Source organism: Rhodamnia argentea, chromosome 3, assembly GCF_020921035.1.
Source record: "Rhodamnia argentea isolate NSW1041297 chromosome 3, ASM2092103v1, whole genome shotgun sequence".
NCBI classification, from domain to species: Eukaryota; Viridiplantae; Streptophyta; class Magnoliopsida; order Myrtales; family Myrtaceae; genus Rhodamnia; species Rhodamnia argentea.
The window spans coordinates 22,264,164-22,288,751 of NC_063152.1; the positions used below are offsets into that span (position 1 = coordinate 22,264,164).

The window sequence follows — 24,588 nt, forward strand, 5'->3', positions numbered from 1 at the left end:
ATCTTAGTTCAGTCATAAATTTTTGAATGATGTCAATTTAATCCTAAACATTTTGTATTTGTGCTAATTAACTCCATCCGGACGCCGATCATCTTACGTTGCACGGACTCCACTGACGTGGACATTTTTTATATAATTTACAAATATATTTTTTTTTTTTTCTTTTCTTTACTCTTTTTTTTATTGATAGTAGGAGCAAGGGTGCCGTGGCCCTCGCCCGAGGCTAGGCTAGGATTAGTGGCTCTCACCTAGGGCCGGCAACCCTTACCGGCCTTCAATAAAAAAAAAAGAGTAAAGAAAAGAAAAAGAGAAAAAATAATAAATAAATAAATAATAAAATATTATAAAAAAAATGTCTACGTCGGTCTTGTCGATGTCACGTATGACAAATGGCGTTCACGTTAGACCAAAATTGGCCGAATGGATTCAATTAGCAAAATGTGTTCAAGACTCATTTGTCAAAATTAAAAAGTTTATGACTGAATTAACAAAAATGCAATAGGTTTAGGGCTTTTGGATAATCTCCTTGGGGAAGGAGTATAATTTACCTAGAATGCACAACCTAACACCCATCATCTTTTTTGGACCAAAAAAAAACACCCATCATCTTTTGCATGCCGACGTTTTTATGATAAACATTGCTGTAGAGTAGTCGTGGACAATCTAAAAAGATTCTCTCTTTAAGAATGGTGCGCGAAATCGAACGTGCGACGAAGTCTTGAATGCCATCAACGACTTAGCAAGAAGCAATGAGGAAGTTGGAAAGGTAAAGAGTATTAATGAGCTCAGCGGATATGAAGATGTCCGCTTCCAATGGGTGATGGTCCCGAGCAAGTCCAGGCTGTTTTTTTTTCCCCCCTCAAAACACTGCATTTCATTCACTTCAACGGAGAACTACAAGACATGAAAGTTATAAAAATGTTAAGTGGCAAAATGGGTCAATAACTCATATATTAATCCACATTTAAGAGTTGGGTTAGGGTGGCTAATAAATTTAAGTGGGTCATAAATTAATCTCTTAACGACTTAGCAGGTTTTAAATGAGTTTTGGATGAGTTCTAGATGGATTATCTTATTATGAGTTTTCCTCGGACCCTCACAGGTGACGAGTGACAATTCAAAAAAATTCATATTTTCGTTTCCTCGATTCCCATTTTTTCGTTTTCCTGCCCTCTGTCTTTGATTTCTGTATTTCCTGGAAAGTTATGTCATTTTGATTTGTACAAATATTTGACTGTTTTGGGTTCGCCACACAGCAAGGTCTTGTCTTGCCATGGTAAGACGGCGACGTCGTCTCTGCCCCGCACGCTACGTTTGAAAAATCGAACTTCTCTCGCGGATTACTTTCTAGAAATAGGATTGAGTAATTGCTGCACTTTTCGACCGACACGAGACAAAATAAAAAGTATAAATAAAAAAACCCCAAACCTGATCTGACAAGATAATATTTGCACCAAAAAATAACGAGTTTTTCACTATAGTTGATAAACTCAGTCAATCGGAGTAGGGTTTAGTCACTTTAGTGGCTTGTGGTTGGAGAGGGTCGGGCGGCCCGACCCTTGTCGGACTTTGAAAAAAATAAAAAAATAAAAAAGAAAAAGAACACAAAAATAAAAAGGACAAGGATAAAAAATTTAAAAAAATTCTGTTTTTTTTTTTAAATTATAAAAATTGTTCACAATATTTTAACGATATAATTTTTTAATAATTTATAAGTTTTGCTAATTTAGATTAAATAGGAAAGTATTTTACAATATGGGTTGGATCGGGTATGGGTCGAAAATTTGCATTACAATAAATATGTTATAAATGGGTTAATGGATTAATTTGGGTAGGACCATTCATGACTCGATCCAAAACCGACCCAATCCACCCATTTAATAGGTCAATAGGTTGTACGATAGAAATTGATGCCCAATCAAGCAGCCGAACTGTTTTAAACAACTAGGATCTAGCAAGGATGTGTCAAGGAGGGTAAACATTAAATTTGTCTAAACCCAAAGAGAGATCTGAATTGTCCGATGAATGGGTAATGATGAGTAAAAATCAGTGCCAAAGGCAGAACAAGGAAGGAAAATCCCGGCTCGAATCTTGATTTGCGATAGGAAGTGCTAGAGATGCTAGGAGCATGCATCGCTCGGGATATTTTAGCTGGAGACGGGTGCGACTAGCACATCCAGAAGATGTGTCGTCGCTCGTCCAGCAAATTTTTCTGCGAAATGCCAAAACAGGCAAAGTAGGATTAGTAGAGAATGGGTTAAATGACCGAGAAGGAAGCAACGGGACTTACGCTGCAGGAGAAACCGCAGTGCTTGCAGTAACTCATCTAGAGTCCTTTGCATTAATGTTTACCTAGATCTTACCAAAGGGCTCATGACATTCTTTCATAAAATGTCTGAGGTTTTCCTAAACCTTCGAGTTTGCCAGGAGAGGGAAACAAGAGAAGAGCACAACTAAGAGCAGACATTGCCATTGATACATGTGAGGAAGTCACAACAGGACCCCAGTTCACAAAATCCCAAACCAGGGACATTGCGCTGTTATTCCGAATAGACAAGTTCCTAAACAATTAACATTCCACACTGTTAATCCACGAAACAGGCAAGAAGAGTCACCACATTCACAAGCGAGGTGCGACCCGAGGACGGTCGTGCTCAGTCATGATATGGTCGCGGGTGATCTCCTTCAACGAGCGGCATCCGCTCAATGCCATAGTCAGCTCAAACTCATCACGGAGCATTTGAAGCACTTTCTTCACACCAGCTTCGCCTTCGGCCGCCAATGAGAACAGAACAGGCCTTCCAATCTGTTAGAAAAGGCGAAAATCATCTTAGTTTCTCTGTTAGCCTTTGCTAAATATCAATAAATTCAGCTTCATCCTATATCTATCAAGTGTCGAATCCCCAGGATCATTAAAGCCTATAGATATTTGGACTGGAATTTCAAATTGACAAAGCCCAATATGGCAATACCAATACTTTTGTTTATTTCTATTGAATAGAAATCGAAGTGGGGTTTCAAAGACCCATGTAAAAGGAAGAAAAATTACTGCCCAACACGATTGTTACTCCTCTTTTATCCCACTGCTTATCTTATGAGGTAGATACTATAGGAACATGAGTTCTCTCTCACTTTTTGCATGAATGTAGATTGTTGTGATGGTAAGCATGGGCCATATAGCCTTCATCTATGGGCAAGAACTGACATAATCAAGTCTGAGTACTCACAAATACGCCAGATGCTCCAAGAGCCAATGCCTTAAAGACATCGGTTCCGCGGCGAACCCCACCATCCAGGAAAACCGGAAGTTTTCCCTGTGCAGCTTTTACAACCTGCAAATCACATCAACCAATTCATTGCACCAGAAACCGCGACAGGAAAGAAAATTGGTTATTGGAAAATGCATCCAGTTGACGGATAGAATGTAGTCAAGTCAGCCTGTTCAGTACTTACAACTTTCTAGGAATCGGAAACTTAATGAGATGGACAGAATCCCGTAGATACAGATTTTAGCTCAATAGATTTCAAGCTCTTTATGGAAAAAATAGTAGGAGCTTAATCAGAATATAACATTCACATCAAGAACGAACCTCTTCCAGAGCCATGATGGTTGCGGGCACATAATCAAGTTGCCGAGCTCCATGGTTGGACACTATAATTCCAGCAGCTCCAGCTTGAACAGCTACCCTAGCTGCAATTTTAGCAGAAAGGTGTGGTCAGGGGTGGGATACATAGAGGTCATAAAATGGGTGAAGGTTTTCTCCAAGTGGATTAGGTATCCTCACTATCTTCGGCAGTTAGTACACCCTTCACTAGAATTGGTAGTGTAGTGATTGTTTGAAGCCACTTGACATCCTGTATACCAAAAAGAAGTTTTAAGTATTGTCCAATTTATACAATTATCTGGATGATAATATTCAGGTCAATTACATCACCTTCCAGCTTAGAGATCGGTCCACCTGTTCAGCAGCGTAAGTGGCCAGACCTGAGTCATTTGCCTGCAAGATTAAGAGGTGAAGCAGTTAGAAACACACTGGGAGAGAGAGAGAGAGAGAGAGAGAGAGAGTGAGAGCGAGAGAGAGAGAGTACCCTATCCATCTTTCCAATATCCAAACCCTCAAAATTCTTGAGTGTGAGATTTGGAGGCAAAGCAAATCTGCAGAAGAATGCATCAGAACTGGAAGGCTGAAATTTTCAATAAGGCCCACCAAAAATTCATCTTATGTTCACCTCATAATGGATTTAAATCATTATTCCACCACCAAACATAAAAATTATGACTGCAGAAGGCAGCCAGAGTATCCTACTTATCATTCAGACTATCCAAGTATGTGCTACTTTCATTTAGGATGGGTTATTCAATGAGTTCTCACCTATTCTTGATGTCAGCTTCCCTGCGACCAAGCCTCAGTGTGTCCACTGTAAGGACAATCGCTTTGAAACCAGCTCTTTCAGCTCTCCTCACAAGTTGTGCAACAACATTTCTGTCTTTTAACACCTAAATGCATTTGGCAGTGAATCATTATTCAATTGATAAACAGGGGTTTCTAAAAAATAGCATGAGAAAAATTTCGCTCTCAAGATTATCAACAGATTTTCTGGGTTCAATCTGAAAAGTTCACACATGATAACAAATCTGGTGAGAAATTGAACAAAGAGAGCACGTTCGGAGCAGATAATGACCAATCAGGAAAAAGACTAGAGTTTCGGTAAGTAGATGACATGCGGGCACAGAATAAGTAACAACATTTTACCTTCTAGATTAGGTTGTGCCTGGAGGAGATAAATTATATGTACACTTTACACTAATAATATAACTAAGGACAAACACATTCAAAAGACTAAATAAATGGCAACAGCAAAAAATAACGACTAATCAAAGTGTAAGAGAAAGGGTGATATTTCATCTCTTAAACTCACATAAAGCTGGAAGAAGCGAATTCCAGGTCCTGTTGAAGCAACCTCTTCCACACTTGATGTAGCCCATGAGGATAGAGTCTGAAATGACAATCAATAAAAGGAGTGAGGCGTATATACACGGCATTAATTGTTGATAGAATGACTCCTTGAGAGGAGTACAGGTGGCACATTGCCTACGTAGTCTCGATCGATATAAACACAATTCAACTAAATTACACAATATGAAAGAGGTGAAGAAGCAAATCAAAAGTACCATAATTGTCCCTGCTGCTGATGCAGCTCTAGCTGTTGCATATTCTCCTGAAGAAAAGAAGCACACCTACTCAATAATTGCAGTTGTTAGTCATGAAAAAGGTCAAATACGCCAAAAGCAAAAATACTGAGTCAATAATCTTTTAACTTCAAATTCCGTTGAGTAAGTGGCAATCCCAAGGTAGTTTCTTTGCTTCATTTTTCTTTTCTGGTCATCTACCATCATACATGCACCAGGTTGTTGAAGTTGTTCAGAAATTTCAGAAGTAAAGACTATTGTTCCTAATGAACCAACAGTCTTGACATCCACGTCAGGGTCCTGTCTTAAAGGAAAGTATAAGCAAACCATCATTTTTAGTGGCTATTCTGAGCAAAATTTAACCGTAGGTCCCTACGTATTATGACTTGTACCGATCAATAGGAAACACTCATCTCACTTTTTTACCTTTCAAGCAATCAGTGATCAAGGGAATACCATATTTTCCTTGTAATGAGCAAGAATATGTGAAGGTATCGTGCTGCTCAAAAACTGATGTGAGGGAAACCATCAAGGGAAATCTCAACACACCAGAAATATCCTGTCCAAGTTCCATGGGCAACAAGATGAAATGGACTTGCTCTAAGTAAACTTTACTGAAGCAGTTGTTAATTATTATCATAGTTAGTCAATGTCATACTACAAGTTGCTTGCTATGTAGGTAATGGGGATTAGTCAAGTGAAAATAAATACAAATTGCAAACAACAGTTAATCATGTTATATGTGAAATGTTGCCTACAAAGTGTAGCTGTGGCATTATAAATGATGCAGATACACTAGCAAAGCACCCTTTTGAAGTTAAACACAAGCCCAGAATTTTCAGATACAACACATTTAATGGATAGTTAATCTAACATCTGTATAAATGTTAGTCGTATGCATACTGTCATCTACAGGCACACACTTATAGAGTACTACACATATTAAGGAATGCATATGCAGATTTGTTTCAATATAACATTAGTAAGATACACACCAAGTTTCTTCCAATTGAAGATGCGATCTACGGACACTGTGGCAGTAAGATCATGCGAATACATAAATGTGCATGCATACCCAACATAACTTTCATTATCAAGCCCTAGCAGAGTAACAAATGCATTTACATACAGATGCAGAGCACCCACAAAAGAAAAAAACATCATGTACTGAAATGGTAAGCATCAATCTCCTCAGGAAGTAGAAAGGAGCTAATGCAAGCATGGCTCTTTACCGTCAGGATGAGCCATCTTTTGCATTGCTGTGGGAGCGATCATGATAGGCATCGAGACTTTGAATCCAAAAACTGTTGTTGTCATGTCTATATGGCTTACATCTACAAGAATCCGAGGGCGAAACCTGTATAGTTAAACACCAGTCAAGGAAAAAACATGCCAATATGTGTCTCAGGGTCACATAGACAACAAGAGCCTATAAAACCAATAATATCACCATAGACACCAGTTCATCAATTTTAAATGGACAGTGGAAGAAAGAAATCAGGAATGGCGCGAGTTCAACTAAACCCAATAGTGTAGTGAGATGTCTGCTCACAAAATCCTTGAAAACGCATTTCGGTTTTCCTTGAGAGTCCACTGGTCTTCTGCACCGGACGCGTAGTAGTCATACACCATCTTGGGCAGCTTCTTCTTCGCGATTTCCTCATACTCCATCACATTAGTGATCTCCATCTTCTCAGCAGCACCTGATCTGTTCTCATGGATTTTGGGAAAGTAGTTCAGAACTAGTCCATTGGTCCAATACGACTTCGATGCTAGCATTTCATTAGTTGAACGATACTGTCATTTAAATACAAGAACGATTCTTTTAAGAAAAGGGTATAGAGATTCAGACTTTGGGTTTGTGTCCACCCACACCTGTAATCGGCATATACAAATTAAAGGAACAAACACATTATACTCGCTGGAAAAGGAAAAAAAAAAAAAACTCAGTTCTCCTAAGACACCCAGCTTTTGCACATTCAATCGAACACAGTGCACCTTTCCCAGGCCTCGCCAATTTAAAAACTTTTAAACATCATCCAAATCATGATCACAACCCACTTGGCGACGATCGAGACGCATGCAGTGATGCGATCAAAACAAAAATGGAATTGAACACCCTTAGCAAACAGAGACGAACACAAAAGACGAGCATCATCAAGTGTTTCTTCAGATTATGAGCATCAGAAAAACGAGAGAGAACGCCGTGGCTAAATTGCGGAACCGAAGCTGAGCGAATGCTCTCGGGCTTGAAGGGTGGCAGGAACCAGCCCAAGTTTCGCCATGGCAGGTGAGATCGAGGAAAATTGCAGAATCAAACTCCGAACAAGAAGAAAAAAGAATGAACAGACCTTGGAGCTTCTGAACTCAAGTGAAACGGAGTGACCCAGACTTCAGAGGAGCTCACGAATATGGAGGGAGAGGGAGAGGGACACTTACGTAGTCGAAACAAATAAAATGAGGAGAGAGAGAGAGAGAGAGAGAGAGAGAGATTAAAAATTCGGCTAAGAGACAAAAAGGGTCAAGCATGCCGAATTTGCGCGAGAAGTACCAGTCAAACGAAAAAAGTTATGCGAGAAGTACCAGTCAAACAAAAAAACTTATGGAATAGTTTCTCAACCCAAACAAAATTAGTCGTATTTTAGACTATCTAACGGAATATTATAATTTTTTGGCAAGAGTAGAAAGTATTTTATTAAAATTAATTATTTGGAGTTAATTTTTCACAAAAAATCTTAAACTTGTATAGTTGTGACAAATTTACCATAAATTAATTTTTTTCAACTAAAATCCCAAATCGGTACACCAGCAATAAATTTACTCCAAACTATTTTTTTACCACAAAAAATCCAAACTGGTACACCTAAGTTAAATTTACCATTCGTTAGTTCTCTTTAAATTTTACCGTTAAATTATTGAATTAGATAACACGTTGCAATTGACGGGTGTACCAATACGAGATTTTTACTTTCCGTTTGTTAGAAGTGTACCAGTTTTAAATTTTTGCAATATTTTTTCAATTTTATGAAAATCAACAAAGGGTAAATTTGTCAAAAGTCTACCACTTTGAGATTTTTGGTGGTCAAAAAATTAATTTGTAATGAATGTCTCATAGGTGTACCGGTTTGAGTTTTTTTGTGATGAAAAAAAATTAGTTTTGGGTAATTTGTCATAAGTGTACTGATTTGGAATTTTTTGTAGTAAAAAAATTATTTTTGGATAAATTTGTCACATGCATACACTTTGAACTTTTTGGTGGTCAAAAAAATTAATTTTGGGTAAATTTGTCATATGCATACAATTTGGGATTTTTTGTTGTTCCGTAAACCTTAATTATTTTTTTTTTCTTAAATAATTAGTCAATGAAAAATACTTTTTATTAGCGATTATAATTTATGTCTAAATATTTTTGTGAAATATGAAAATATATTTGGTTTATTTATTTTTGTAATTAATATGAATGATTATTCTTAGGAAAATATTTTTCAAATTATTTATTGTTCGTGAAACAAACGCACCCAAAAGATGCATTTTACTCTTTGAAGGCGAATCTTGTTACAGCGATTGAAGCCATATTAATTAATCTTGATGGCATGCTCTATTTGTCAAAGAATACAAAACTGCAATTTTTTACTTTGAGTATTTTTTATTTTTTTTTGGTCGGATTACTTTGAGATTTGAGTGGGCTATTTCTCCACACATCTATATTACTTGATCGAATTATCTTACAATCACGAGGTTTGATTCGGCATCTGGTAATATTCACCTCTTTCCTCCTTACAATCATTTCTACCCGTTGCCTCTAAATATGCGGCCTAAAATTGTAGATTGTTAGCATTGCAACTCTCCTCATTGCCAAAAAGAAAAATGATTTTCATGGTTTCTCCACACGAAAAGTAGCAAAATATTTATGCATTAATTTATTGCCTCCCCATTCTTCTCTACTCTCTCCACTGGGTAAAATTATTCCCCATGTTGTTAGTAGAATACTGTAGTATCTAAACTATATATTTGTTATACTAATTGGTTGACTGGTACTTTTATTTTATAATATATTTTTCATGCAACTTTTACTACAAACGATACTTTTAAAACAATCCTGTTTAACGCTAAAATGTTTCATGCTCCATTTTATTTATAATTTGTATGACAATCCGTACAACGCTTGGATAAATTGTTTAATATTTATATATAATGACAAACTCTTCAGTAAGAGTTGCCTCTAAGGTTGATACCTCGGACACTAGATAACATGAGGTTGCAGAGCACTTATGTTTCATTCTTCTCCACAATGTTTGCTTGCAACTAGGATGTTGGGCTTGCCTCATTCAAAGCGTATTCAATATCATGAGTTTTATTCAATGAAAAACCAAGATGAGCTTTCAAGAGTTTTAATGTTGCAAAGTGACAATTATAAAAGATCCTGACATTTCCCATCACTCTTGCTAAGTAATTCTTTGAAAGTTTTTAGCACTTTCTATCCATATGCATATTGCACAGTAAACTTCGATGTAAACAGAGGTTCTATTTTTACACCTTTTTTTTTTTCTGCCGATGGAATACAATATTCAATACAATTAAAAAAAAATCAAGTGGAAACGGATGAATTCTTATGCAATGAAAAGAAAAATTCAATTAAAAAACGAATATAGAATAGGATGGAAACGATCCAAATTAAATAAGAGACATATAAAAATTATCCAAAAACAAAATTTCTATCATTCTCATGGTGAATAGGTTATGTGAAAAATTGGAGACATGCATATGGATGATTGAGAAAACCGTATACGGATTTGGAGCAGTATGATTCTCAAAACTAGATTATGACTTATGACTAATGTATTTTTTTTTTTTTGATCGAAATGAGTAATGTATGTTAAAGTTATAATTTTTACGCTCAGATTTTAGGTAAGCTTATTTTTATGAAAGAATCAAGCATATTATGTGTTTTAAATTTCAGCTGTATTGGTTTCTCTCTGATAGAAGGGACAGCTAGTGAGAAATGATTTTCAAGAAGTAGACACATTTTCCAAGATGTCTTCAGTAATATCTTGTGGATTTTCTAAATTTAACAAACAAATTCAATCTTTGTTGGCTGGACGGACGCAACTGCGAGTTGGAATCAAAATATGACTTCATCTCCTGGTTAGTCAACGGAGGACTTTTCTGCGGCTAACAGAAGCAAATTTCAACAAATAGTCGTGATAGGCAAAGAAATCTCTCTCTCTCTCTCTCTCATGCTGGATTGAATATTCTCGACCAAGTTTTCGGTATCTTTAGGGCCTGTTTGATAACAATTCTATTCCTGAAAATAGTTCTAAGTAGAAATGATTTTCTATTATGTTATCGGAAACATAAGTAGATTCTTTTTCTTCTTGTTTTTGTGCCAAATCTGTTCCATGGCCACTGATATGTTCTAGAAATCAGAAAAATGAAATCCCGTTACCAAATAGATTTCTGTTCTTTTTTAGTTTCAGGGAATAAAATAATAGGAATCAAAGAAACATGCACATTACCAAACAGGCCCTTAGACTCTTAAATGACATAAAATGATATCTTAGATGAGTTCATTTCCTTTTTATTAGCTATCTAATTAGTTCCACTTAGCATATTTTTGTCTTATCTCGTATATTAGGTTTCCTGAAAAGGTTGCGATTTCTCTAAGGTTATAAGATTATTATTATTTTTTACGTTTTCATTGAATTATATAGCAAATTGAGCTTGGCCTCTTTTCCTGCATTTGATGGGCGTGCAACTTCAGTTTTGCGAATCTAGTATGATATAGGTTTGTTTATTCTCATTTCCGTTGCGTCAACTACCGGAGAAGGTTAGATCAATAAAGAGCGACGTATGGTAATGACGGCTTTTGCAACAATCATCTCTCTTACAAACGTAAGGTGTGTACGGTGCTTTTATGGCAAAATACCTTCTCGAATGACGACACAAATGATCTCCTTGAGTTTTGGCCTAATGTGCTATGTGATTACTAAACTTTTAATATGTCCAATGAATTCCTGAATTTTAGCCCAATTTAAAATACAATCCCTGAAATTTTAATATATTTAATGTTGTCCATGAACTTCTAGTATACGTTCAAATTAGTCTTTGAACTATATGAAGATATTCAATGTTGTCTCCGAACTTAAATTAATGGAAAGACAACATTAAATATTTTTTATTTCGACAAAAAGAAAAATATTAAACATTTTCATATAGTCGAGGAACTAGTTTGAACTTGTACCAAAAGTTTATGGACCACATTATATAGATTAAAAATTCATTGATCACATTTTACATTTGATCAAAGTTTAAGGACCATTTATATCATTTTTATGCTATATTCAGGATCCCAATTTATAGAGACCCATCTTTCATGATCAAATTACAAAGTGCCCGAAGAACGGAAACATCTTTCAAATCAACCCGGTGCAGTTTGGTCCCAATTCACATTGGGTTGTTTTTGACAAATTTTGAATCGGGCATTCATGCTCCATTTTTGAAACACAAAACGTTTTTAGAATGCTGTTTATGACTAGATTCTAATGAATCGAGCTTTTCAAGCCACACGAAGATTCAAGCCTTTTGGAAAAAAAAAGAAAAAAAAAAAAAAGCCATACGAAGGTTTCCAGATAAAGTTATTATCGAACTATCGAAAGACGTATGGATCTGTTAGAGAAACTGGCCTTTAAATGCAATTAATCTCATTATTTTGTTGTCAATAGGTATGCGGCATGCTGGTAAATGGATTGAGGTGGGGCTGTAGCTGGGACAAAAACTATATCAGTAATTTTTTATTTTAAAACAAACAAGGAAATAACCATTTCATCAGGAATTGCTTTGGGATAAAATTACCATTCTTGCGAGTTGCCATCGACATTATCAAGAGAAATTAAAAATGTCACAAAATTCAAGCACAACAAACTCCAAGATAAATTCAGAGCATGTTTTCTTGGGCTTAAAAGAGCGAAAAATATATATTTTTTACAGTAAATTTCATAATATTATTCGAATTTCTGGGAAATTATGAAAAAAAAAAGTATGCGACTTTACGTGTTACTCGAATTCCAAGAAATTCAAAACACGTAAGCCATGATATCTAAATTGAGGAAAAATTCAAGGTCGGGCTAGATAGGTCCCTATACCTTTGCTGATCAGAGTTTGATTATAATCGTGATATGTCATCTTGAGAATCTACGAATTAAGATCTAACTGGTGCAGGCACGGGACAACAACAATCTATGTTTAGGGACAAGATTGGCGGGAAAAAAGAATTATCATAATTCTAGAAAGTGTCCAAACTAAATTGTAATTAAGCTATATATATTCTTAGGTTTCCTTCTGTTAGATGGACTATGGAAACGACGACCATTCCCAGCCGCCCAACTTTGATGGCTTCAGCTCCAGAATTTTTAATCTCATTTTTTTTAAACAAAATTTTCATTTATTAATTTTGTAGTAAAGCAAAAGTAAGAGAGATGAGTATTAGAGATAGGACAAGTCAAAAAATCACATCATCTTGTCATGTCTCGGCCCCCAAACTCATAGTGTCCAACAATCTTAATTGACTGATTTAATTCCACTTTAATCCTATCTAAATCAGTTTAATAACTTTCATTTTTCAATTAAAGATGCAATTGAAATTGGAGGAGAAATTAGTCAATCATTCCTAAATCAATTGTATTAATATCAATTCAGCTCTAAAATTTTCAGTCTTCTCCTAAACCTCCTGCGCAATATAATTCTTTCAACCAATTTTTGCTAGAAATGACAGATGTGGCGATGTGCCTTTCACCGAGCGACCTTTGCTTTTCTATATAAATCATAGGTGAGTCCCACTCGACACGTGCATCATAATGAACCTGAATTCGAGATACAGGCTGTGACATCCTCAAATTCAACCCTATTTTTGATGTAATGAAATGACTATTTTGATCGATGCACTATTAGTAATTCTCGCTCTGAATCGATCACTCATGAGAGGCTAACTAAAAGGGAAAGGCTGTTAAGGATTTTAGTACGTGTGACCTAAGAACTCAACAATGAACTGACGGTTCGACCACAAGGATTGACGATGGACAATTCTAAGCCATTAAAAACCGATCAAGGAACGACTATAGAACGTTTCGACAATAGTATACAATTGGATAGCGGGGTGAATCCGCTTGACCGTTGTATGGATTGCAAACGACCCTAAACCAATTTCTAAAGATCGTGTACATTGGAACTAGTGATTGAACCCTCGCAGTTACATGATAACCGAGGTTGTCCATGACTCGAGACAGCTTAAACATAGATTGATATCGAATCAACTATGGGTCAAATACGAGTAACTCCTAGAAACCGCCCGTTAACTTGAGATGAACTATAGTTGCGATCGAACGATTTTAACCATGAGTTAGAATCCAAATATGGGTATCAAATCATCTAGAATCTCATGACTAAACTTTTGGATGTCGCCTCATTAAGATACCAATTTATCAATTTTCTCTAGACTCTTGGTTTAAGGATCAACAAGCTGAAATCTAGAGCCTACAAGAAGGCGGGCGGACGAGGACCCATGGGGTCTCAAGCCTAAGTAGGGTTCGTCCATTAGGCCCAAGCCAAGCCCAATTGGGCCCAAGTAAGCCCATTGAAGCTCATTAAGCTTTCTAAAGCCCATTAAGCCATTTTAAAGCCTAAACTCTATTTATTTGAGCCCAATTTCAATTTATACGAATTCGTACAAAATACTAGCTCTTATAGGCAAATAGTACTTCATACTAAACTTTGTGAATTTACCAAAATACCTTTACCTTGTGAAATGACAAAAATGCCCTTCTTGCATTATTCACTAAAAACAAAACACCATGATAAGAGAAAGACTTTTGGGGTGAGCTTTTCAAGAAGATCACACATTGGTCTTGTCTTGGTGAATAAGTTTGGATGAGATATTCTCTCTCTCTCTCTCTCTCTCTCTCTCTCTCTCTCTCTTATTTTGGCTGAATACTTCCCCTCCCTTGTTGCTTTGGCCAGCCCTCATCTAGCACCAAATCAGCCCATTTTGTTGTTGTTTAGCTGGCCAAGACCACCCCCAAGCATCTCTGTGACCTCCTGTTGATGTACGTTGCTTGTTCTAGCCATTTCAGTGCCGATTTGAGCATCGTCAAGCCAAAAACAGCCCCCTCCGATTCTGTTTGCTACTGGTCGGCTATCCTCGGTGATTTCGAGTTGTCGGACCAAGCCACGTGTAGCCCTCGCAGCCACCGATGACGCGCCGGTGCCTTTGAAATCGTAATCGGGTGAGTTATCGTCCTAATCCTTTGATTAGTATGTTAAACTTGATGAGGATGAGTTTAGGTTAGTCTAAGTATGCTTAGCACTAATTTAATTAGTGATTAGTCGATACGCTATCATGATAAATGATAAGTGGATTTGATAAGTTATCAAGGATGCGATAGGCTATCACGAATTTTTATGATATGCTATCGGTATTTTTATGATAAGATATCACTTTTTTTTATGATAAGTTATCGATATTTTATGATAAGCTATCGATATTTTACGATAACCTATCGGTAGTTTTACGATATCGAGTATTTTTATGATAAGCTATCGATATTTTACGATAAGCTATCGGTATTTTTATGAAAAACTATCGGATTATTTGAGAATTATTATTCCCTAATTAAGTAAATTAATTTTCGGTAGTTAGAAATTATATTTATTAATGTGCTCTTGTGTAGTATCCAATATTAAACTATGAAGTTGACATTGGGAACAATCATATAAATTGGCTTATGTAATAAATTAATTGGTAACTTTTAAGGACATGCAATTTAGTTACCGCATATTTGATCACGTGCAATTTATTTGTTGCATATTTGGCATGAGAGTTGCATTAATCTAAGAATACCCGAATAAGTCGGAAGACCCCCGTAGAAAGACGAGCTTACCCTCAATCGGCTGTGATTGATTGAATGGATAAATATTCGAATAAGTCAGAAGACCCCCGTAGAAAACGGGCGTGCTCTCGATTGGCCATGATTGATCGAATGGATAAATACCTGAATAAGTCGGAAGACTCCCGTAGAAAGACGAGCGTGCCCTCGATCGGTCGTGATTGAACGACCGGATAAATTCCGGCGGATGACCCTCGTAGAAAAACGGGTGTGCCCTCGATTTGGCGTGATTGATCGAATAAACAATTGTCTCGGCTGAGCCAAAAACCCTCGCGTGTGAAGGGGCATGCCATGAGTGGCCATAATGATGAGAGTATGCTTGAGCGCACTGTGCACGAAAAAATAACATATGTTCTAATTGTGTCATACATTTATTACATGGTATTGCATATACTTGGTTGTAACGTGCAAGGCGTGTGCTAAGGCAAGTAAGCTTGCCTATGATTGTGATAGCATACTCGTGTGTGTATGTATATATACTGTATTGCATTGCGGGTTCTAAATGCATCGGAGCTGAGTTGACCCCCTAATCAAGGTTTAGGCTGATAACTTGCTGAGTTTATCTCATTGTCGTTGTTCTAAATATTTTCAGACCCCCGAGTATGATCTGTCCCCCTTTGCTTACTCGTTTTGGGGTGCTTATGGATATAGGTACCATAGTAATAGAGTATTTGGTAGGTCCGGAGTGGTTGTATCAGAAGCAAATGACAACTATCTGGGTCGACGAGGGGTTTGAGATGTGGCAGCCACAAGAGTTCCTAGCGTGGTCTCTTAAGGATGGGTTTGAGCCGTATGGCCCAATTAGAGGTTTTGATGGACCCCCACCCTTTAGTGGTGGCGTTGGAGAGGAGATCTAGAATCCTCTGAATCTTGACCCTCCTAATGGAGCTGTTACTAATCCGGATACTAGTCCGGATGATGAAGAAGAGGATGAGTCTAATCCGGAGCCTCCCGCAAGCTATGGCCGGACGTGGTGATAAGCTCCGTATGCTTATCTTCTTGTGGTTGACGTAGTTGTCATGAAGTTAGGTTAACCCATTCACCCATCCCTTTTTGAGTATGTGGTTGGTATGGAGTGGCTTTGTGATAGGCCTGTAAATATTATAGTTGTGACATCCCAAAAATTTGACATCTGTAAGATAAATGAATTCGATGGATTTTAACCACGAATTTCAGTCTGGTTGATAATATTAGATTTTCGAGGATTAATGGACAATTGTTCGACGTTGATTTATCAAACTAAAAATGGTATTGGGTAACCTTAAGGCATTGGACAAGGGAAATCAAGCCTGGATAATTGAGTCGTCGAATCGAAGCTCCGAGATAATTCGCACTTGAGCCTAATCCTAGCCAAACCTTAGAAGTGAATTTACCATTCCGCCCTTAAAGGTAAATTTACTATTTTGCCCTTTTACCTTGAAATGGCCATTCTATCCCTTTGCAAAATTACCATTTTTCCCTTGATGCTAAATTACCAAAGTAGCCTTAATCATTTGTGTCAAATGACTAACCTACCCTTAATTGTAAAATTACCAAATTGCCCCTAGATATTATTCATATAAGACGAAAAAATTAATGGAGATTTGACCCATGGGCCCCACCTTTTCTCCTTCTTCCCCAAGCTTGGCCGTGACTCTCTTTCTTTCCTCTCTTCCCCTCCATTTTCGTGAGCAATCTTCCCCCATCCCGAGCACCCTCGTTTTCTCGGATTTCTACGCGCGCCCGATAAGAAATCGCTCGTTTGAGCTCGTCCGGAGGGCGAATTGAGCTCCGTTTTCTCTTAAGTAACTGTAAGAACGAGGAAAACTCGGATCCGAGGGCTGATTATCGAAGAAACAGTTGGATTTTCGTGGATTTGGGCAGAACAGAAGTTGGTTGGTGAGAACCGGTCCGTTCTTGCTTTGATTTGAGCTCCGTCAAGCAAAACCAGCACAACCGGGTCTATGTAGATGTTGTCCGGTGGTCCTCGGTGGTTCCGTGTTGATTTGGACCAAGCCACGCGTAGCTCTCACCACCACCATCACGCCGGTGTTCTCAAATTTGCAATCGGGTGAGTTAACCCTTAATTTCTTATTAGGTCGTTAATTACGTTTAAGGATAGATTAATTTATGTTAATTTTGGATTAGTTTAGTTAATGATAGTTGGATTAAGTTAACTAACCACGGTTGGATTAGTTGACTACGGTTGGGTGAGTTAACCCTAGTTAGTTAAAGTAACCGTAATTACTTTTAGTTAACTTTATGTACTTTTCGTTAACCACAGTTACTTTTCGTTAATCGTAGTTACTTTTCGTTAACTGTAGTTACTTTTCGTTAACTGTAGTTACTTTATATTAACCATAGTTACTTTTTGTTAACCATGGTTGGGTTAGTTAACCTTATTCAATAAGCTATCTTGGTTTGGATGATAAGCTATCGAGATTTGGACGATAAGCTATCGAGATTTGGACGATAAGCTATCGATTTATTATTTTACTAATATTATTATGTAGGTTTAATACTTGTCTCTAATTGTTCTATGCTTGAATTGTGTTGTCAACGTTGGGAATAGCCAAATAAATTGGCTTATATAATTAATTATATTGATCAACAATTGTCAAGAATGTTTGGATATGAAAGTATGCCGAGTTGGTAGTTGAATCATGTGATTGAGGTTTGACTATTGGGTTGTGTCTGATCCTGTGACGCTTAGAGCGTAGAGCTAGTCGCACGCTATTGATCTGTTATCAATAGTTATCCTATGTATATAGGCTGCCATGAGCGAATCGGCGCCCTACTTGAACTTAGGCGTTGACTCACGGAGATTTTATATCTTACCCGTTGTTGTTAACCATTTTTCGGGACTCTAGCGATGAAGAGCTTGTTCTGAGGTGGACGTGAACGTCGGTTTCTTTTTTTGTAGAATGGAGTAGTGTTTACCCCAACCCCGATCTAGTATCTTTTGATGGTTGTAGGAAGTGGCCCCGAGATAGGACTTGTATATACATATTTCCTAGGGTTAACGAGATAAATAAATAAAATTATATTTTGCTACTGTTGATTGTTGACTGCCTCGTGACTATCCCTATCACTTTTAATATTGTCCGGAGAAGTAGCACGTTCTGCATACGCTTAATTTAAAAGATAAAATGAATGGGTCGGTGACGCGTCCCGGGATGTCACAACTTAACGACCGAGAAGGGATGTTGACATGCCCGATGGGTGCAGGGCGTGACAGTAGTCCTCCCAAGGTTAATGATAATTAAATAAAAAGTGCTTTTGCTATCTACTATTCGTTGTTTTTTTTTACTATCCCTATCATTATATTTGTCTAGGAAAGTAAATCGCTTCCATGTGCGTTTAATTGAAAGATAAAATTTTAAATGGGTCGGTGACACGTCTTGAGACATCACAACTTAACGACTAAGGATGGGATGTTGGCGTTTTGTTGGGTACGCGGCATGACACGGGCGAATCTGAAACAACCCAAGGCAAGATTAAATCTCCTTTTACACTCATTTTATTATCAGAATTATCCTCTAAATGTGTTTATTTACTTCAAAATATTTCATGCGGAAAGGTTAATTTTAAGGTTAAATCTAAAGTTCAATTTTAAGGGTAAATCCTAGACGCACTCAAAGACTTAAATCGATGTTTCAAGACATATGAATTGCTTTAATGCAGCAGAACTAGAGACTAATACCATAAAAAAAACTTAATGAATGAATAGGAAGCCCGGCATCCTATGTTTTTCTCCATTTCTTGATCTAGATTTCACTCTTTTTGTCATTTTTCTTCCCTTCTTCCTTCTCTTTTTTTTGGCTTTTTATTCATTTTCTTTCCTTCTCTTCCTCCTACACATTCCTATTGTATCAATGTAAGGAGTCAAATTAATCAACCACATTGGATGGATATTTGTTGTATAGAGTAAATAGTGGTCAAAATAGAGGGTTCTCTATTATTTTTGCTTTTTGAACCCAAATCGACGACAAAAGGACACTTTAATTATCAAAAGTTGTGGATGAAGAACACTTTGGTGCCAAAAGTTTCAATCGGATCACTTTAATGCCAAGTCGGAGATAAAAGTATCACTTTGATGCCTCCGGCTAGAATTTCCAACCAAAATTGTCACGTGTCATTAATTATTATTTTGTTTAATGAAAAATGACATTTAAAGAGAAGGCGAAAAAGCACCGCCGTAGCAGCATGAACGGGCTTCTATTTCTATTGCGATGCAACAATAGAGCATAATAGTATTAGCTTGCCAACTTGGAAACTAAGCTTTCGTCCTCTAACCCAGCTTTTAAAGAAAACACTTATGCACTTTAAAATAAATTAAAATAAGTCAAATTTTAATTTAAAAATGAGCTAAAAATTAAATTCATTTAAAATACAAACTTTATTTCAAATAAATTTAAAAACTAGCTAAAAAATTTAACAAAAAACCTTAAACTTAAAAAAAAAAAAAGAGGCAAAAAGTTTCTGGGTAAAGAACTACACCCTCGCTGCCCCCCACCCCACCCCACCCCACCCCACCCCACCACCATTGCTAGCAATGGCCCCACCCTTGCCCATATATGGGCGAGAGCTTGCGGGACCTTGCCTGTGGCTGGCGAGGGTGGGGTTGAGGCTCGCCGACCCTCGTCGACCACAGGTGAGGTTACGCGGGCCCTTGCTCGGATCCGGGCGAGGGTCGTGGCCCTCTCCCAGGTTCGAGCAAGGGCCGGCGACCCTCCCCGATCCGAGGGAGATCTGCGATGCCCCACCCTCTCCGCTATTGTTGTCGATGGTGGGGTGGCGGCGGTGAGGGCTGATAGACCTCGCCGCTTGTTTTGCAAACGTTCACATTTTTTTTTTTAAATTTTGACTTTTTTTGTTAATTTTTAGTCTAATTTTTTAATTTATTTTAAAAAAATTATATTTTTTGGATTTTTTTTCCAATTTTTGTGAATTTTTGTAAACTAATTAAGTTTGTATTTTTATTTTTAGTAATTTTTTTCAATTTTTTTACCTTTTTTTAATTGCTAACTTGACTACGTTGGAGCCACGTCAACTTCAAATAATAATAAATAATGTCAAGTCAGATTTTCGGTGAAATAAATCGGACTTGGTACTAAAATGATCGTTTTAAAAAAATTTTGGCATTAAAATGATCCAATTGAAACTTTTGACATTAAAGTGATCTCCGTATATAATTTTTGGCACTAAAAGCATCATTTTGTCCAAACTGACTGAATATGACTAATCCCATTAATGAGATTCTAAAACCAACCTTGCCCATGTGCCCCATAATGGACTAAAAAGCATGCAACCTGAATTCGAGATACAAGCGAATCTGAGACAACCCAAGGCAAGATTAAATGTCTTTTTTACGCCTTTTTCTTATCATAATTTTCCTCTAATTGTGTTTCTGTAATTCAAAATATTTCATGCATGGAGTTAAATTTTAGGGTTAAACGTGGAAGCACTCAAGGACTCTAAAATCGATGTTTTAAGACATATGAGTTGCTCAAATGCAGCAGAAGCGGAGACTAATACCATAAAAACTTAATGAAAAAGAAGCGGGAGACTTACTTATGATTTATGACTTTCACAAAGAGTCATATTTTTCTCCATTTATTCCTCTAGCATTCTACTCTTTTTGTTGTTTTTTCCGCTTTTCTTCCTTTTTTTTTTTCCTCTTCTCGTCCTTTTACTTTATATTTCTTTCCCAGCACATTTCCGATGTACCAATGTAAGGAGCCAATTAACAACATTGGATGGATATTTGTTCGCAAGCGGTCAAGATTTAGTATGAAGAGGTCTATTCATATTTGCCTAACTTGAGCCCAAACTGCCTGGGTCCAAGTCATCCCATCAATGAGAATCGGTAACCCACCTGGCCCATGCACCTCATAATGAATTGAAACGCATGGAACCTGAATTTGATCTACGAGCGAATCTGAAACAACCCAAGGGAAGATTATATCTCTTTCTACCCTCCTTTTCTTATTAGAATATTCCTCCAAAGGTGTTTTTGTACTTCAAAATATTTTGTGCATAAAGTTCAATATTAATGTGAAATCATAGATGTACTCTAAAGTCGATGTTTCAAGACATGAGTTGCTGAAATGAAGTAGAACCGAAGATTAACGCCAAGAAAAACTTATGAAGGAAAAGGAAGCAAAGGAGGGATTTATGCCATTCACCGGGCATCGTCTTTTTTTCGCTATTTCTGAATCTAGCATTTTTCTCTCTTCATCGTTTTTTCTTTCCTTTTCTTCGGCCTTTTTTTTTTCTTTCCTTTTCTTCCTCCTGTACATTTCCAATGTAGCAATTTGAGGAGCTAAATTAATCAACCCCATTGGATGGATATTTGTTTCCGCCGAGTACATAGTTGTTAAAATTCAGTATGACGAGGTCTCTTTATTCCTTTTGCTTAACTTGAGCCCAAACTCACTAAGACCAAGTAATCCCATCAATGAGAATCTGAAACCCCCCTCCCATTTGCCTCATACTGAATTGAAACACATGGAACCTGAATCTGAGATACAAGCGAATTTGAAAAAACCCAAGGCAAGATTAAATCCCTTTTTACCCCCCTTTCTTATCAGAATTTTTGTCTAGGCTAAATCATAGAAGACCTCAAGGACTCTAAAGTCGATGTTTCAAGAAATATGAGTTGTTCAAATGCAGCAGAGCTAGAGACTAATAAAGTAACGAGAGAGATCTGAGAATATTCATCGTACGTGAAACATAATGGATAGGTGACTCCATGAGATGTCGTTTGTGGTGGATTCTGTAGCAAAAGTCAATTGGATTTATTAGCGCCGCATTGAGCACCGGCCAGGACTCCAAAATAAGTGGTGAGATGGAAGAAGCCTCATTTTGACGGAAAAGGCTGGCCTGCCCTCTTTGCACCTTGAACATACAGTTCTCACTGGTTCATCTATATAGATCACTCCCAAGCCACACCAACTGCATGTCACATTGATGGCTTCCAAATTATTAGGGAAAAGTACACTAGAAGTACCATAACTTTAGTACGACATTCACTTGAGTGCCATAACTTTCAAAACGTTCACTTAAGTGCTATAATTTTCAAAAATCGTTCACTTGAGTGCCATGTTGACGTGGATGCCGGAAAAGCTGACGTGGCAGTCGGAAAGCTGATGTGGTTCGCCGAAAAAATGACGTGGCACGCCGAAAAAGTTACTATAGCACTTAAGTGAACGATTTTTCTCCGACGTGGCACTCAAGTGAACGATTTTTTAAAAGTTATGGCACCTAAGTGAACGTTTTGAAAGTTATGACATTCAAGTGAACGTTGTACACAAGTTATGACACTTATGGTGTACTTATCCCAAATTATTGAATCAAATTGTTTAATTTGTCTTCCCTTCTTTTACCATGCGCTCTCATTTAGGGAGCACATACAAGAAGGATGTCAAATATCAATGATATACAGTCTCTTCTCTCACCCAACTTCACTTATTTAGTGCTGATTATAATCAGTGATTCTATAGTAGATTAGAAAATGGTGTCCTGTCCTGCTTAAAAAATGTCTCAACATGCGTTTGTCCGACTAGATTTTATGTTTTCCGAATCTTTCTCGGAATTCCCATCCTAACGTCGGGACATACATATATACATACTAATATATTTTTAATTCCGAGTAATTTTTGCAATCGGCTCAATTATTTCAAAAAAGTATCTAACTTTATGACCAATTTCAATTCTACCATGAACTTTTTTTTTGTGAAAGATGAAAATATATTTGGTTTATTCATTTTTGTAAGCAATATGAGTAATTCTTAGGAAAATATTTTTCAAATTATTTATCTTTCGTGAAACAAACGCACCCAAAAGATGCATTTTAGTCTTTGAAGTTGAATCTTGTTACAGCGATTGAAGCCGTATTAATTAATCTTGATGGCATGCTCTATTTGCCAAAGAATACGAAACTGCAATTTTTTACTTTGAGAGTTTTTTTTTTATCGGATTACTTTGAGATTTGAGTGGGCTATTTCTCCACACATTTATATTACTTGATCGAATTATCTTAAAATCCGAGATTTAATGCGGCATCTGGTAACATTCACCTCTCTCCTTACAATCATTTCTAAGCGTTGCCTCTAAATATGCGGCCTAAAATTGTAGATTGTTAGCATTGCAACTCTCCTCATTGCCAAAAAGAAAAATGATTTTCACGGTTTCTCCACACGAAAAGTAGCAAAATATTTATGCTTTAATTTATTGCCTCCCATTCTTCTCTACTCTCTTCACTACGTAAAATTATTCCCCATGTAGTTAGTTGCATACTGTAGTAACTAAAATATATCATATCTTATGGTACCTTTTTGAATTTGTTATACTAATTGGTTAATTCGTACTTTTATAATATACTTTTTCATGCAACTTTTACTACAAATGATACTTTTAAAACAGTGCTGTTTTAACGCTAAAATATTTCATGCTTAATTTTAATTATACTTTGTATGACAATCCGTAAAATGCGTGGATAAATTGTTTAATATGGAGAAAATACCACCAAAAATCCTGAACTACGCCCGGTGCGACACATTTATCCTGAATTTTTTTTTTGTTATGTAAAAAATCCCAAACAATGTCCACCATGACACATTTACGCTAAACTCCTTTTTGTGACGTCAAAAAGCTCAAACTTGTATTTATGTGACACATGTATCCTCCATTAGGGTTTCATTATAATTGATAGTTAAAAAGTTAACCTGAATCCAACATGCCGCTGATATGGCGCCATGTAAGCGCCATATGAAACCATGAAAATGAAAAGGAAAAAGAAAAGGAAAATTTGAAGTCACTGTTCATCATCTTCGATTGGGTGAGGTCCTCCGGCATTTGAGATCGGTCATTGCTTTTTTTCCTATTGATGGACTTTTTCTTTGTTTACATTAGTTTTGTGCTTTTGCAAGTCCTCATTGGTTCGAGTTGTCGTTGTTTGTGGATCGGCTCATGTTCAAATAGTATTTGTTGTGGGTTTTAGTCAAGTTCTGGCTCGTTTTAGCTTCGGGCGTCGGATCTTGTGGTTGTTCTTGCTCTTGTTCTTGAGCACCAACCCGTCCTCGATGGCAACGATGATCTCGTGTCTAAACCTCCGGCGGTGTTCACCCATGCCCGATCACATCCATCAAATTTTGGAATAGCGATCGTAAGCTTCGAGGTTTGATTTAGGTTCTTAAGCTTGCAGTCTCCATGACCACTCGAGCTCCATGCTTGGCTTGAGGGTTTGTAAACTTCGTCCATTTATGTTGCGTCCATTTATGTTGCATCCATTTATGGGTATGTCCCTTTGTTTATGGAAAATTCATCAGCGCAGATTGTTTTCAATCTGGAATTTGCCGGTATGAATTTGATTTACCTTTTTCGAATTTGCATATTGGTTTCAACCTTTTCTGCAGCTCCCCACCACTACCCTCACTATGTTCCTCTTATGCGAGCGTGTAACCACCACCTCTACCG

At 37.1% G+C, this 24,588-nt stretch overlaps 1 protein-coding gene across 2 annotated transcripts; it reads right to left on the minus strand.

The window, feature by feature from the left end:
* Positions 1-2,316: 2,316 nt before the first annotated feature.
* LOC115756701 (glycolate oxidase 1-like) lies at positions 2,317-6,880 on the minus strand. 2 transcript variants are annotated; one of them, XM_030696563.2, is made up of 11 exons: positions 6,744-6,880; positions 6,424-6,548; positions 5,174-5,220; positions 4,921-4,998; positions 4,374-4,498; positions 4,090-4,156; positions 3,936-3,998; positions 3,786-3,855; positions 3,591-3,691; positions 3,228-3,332; positions 2,317-2,806 (listed from the first exon to the last, which is right to left on the minus strand). In XM_030696563.2, exons 1-11 carry the CDS (start codon positions 6,878-6,880, stop codon positions 2,621-2,623), a joined length of 1,104 nt encoding a protein of 367 aa, XP_030552423.1. In that variant the 3' UTR covers positions 2,317-2,620. The 2 variants fall into 2 exon arrangements, with proteins under 2 accessions (XP_030552423.1, XP_030552424.1); XM_030696564.1 differs by having other exon boundaries at positions 6,740-6,855.
* Between the last annotated feature and the right edge of the window lie 17,708 nt (positions 6,881-24,588).

What these genes read in the sequence shown, in the direction of transcription:
- LOC115756701 (XM_030696563.2), bottom strand. Translation starts at nt 6,880, where the DNA reads ATGGAGATCACTAATGTGATGGAGTATGAGGAAATCGCGAAGAAGAAG. An exon ending in AAAGATGGCTCATCCTGACG is followed by an intron (nt 5,221 to 6,423) that starts GTAAAGAGCCAT and finishes TCTTTTCTTCAG; the next exon opens with GAGAATATGCAACAGCTAGA. An exon ending in TGTACTAACTGCCGAAGATA is followed by an intron (nt 3,692 to 3,785) that starts GTGAGGATACCT and finishes CTAAAATTGCAG; the next exon opens with CTAGGGTAGCTGTTCAAGCT.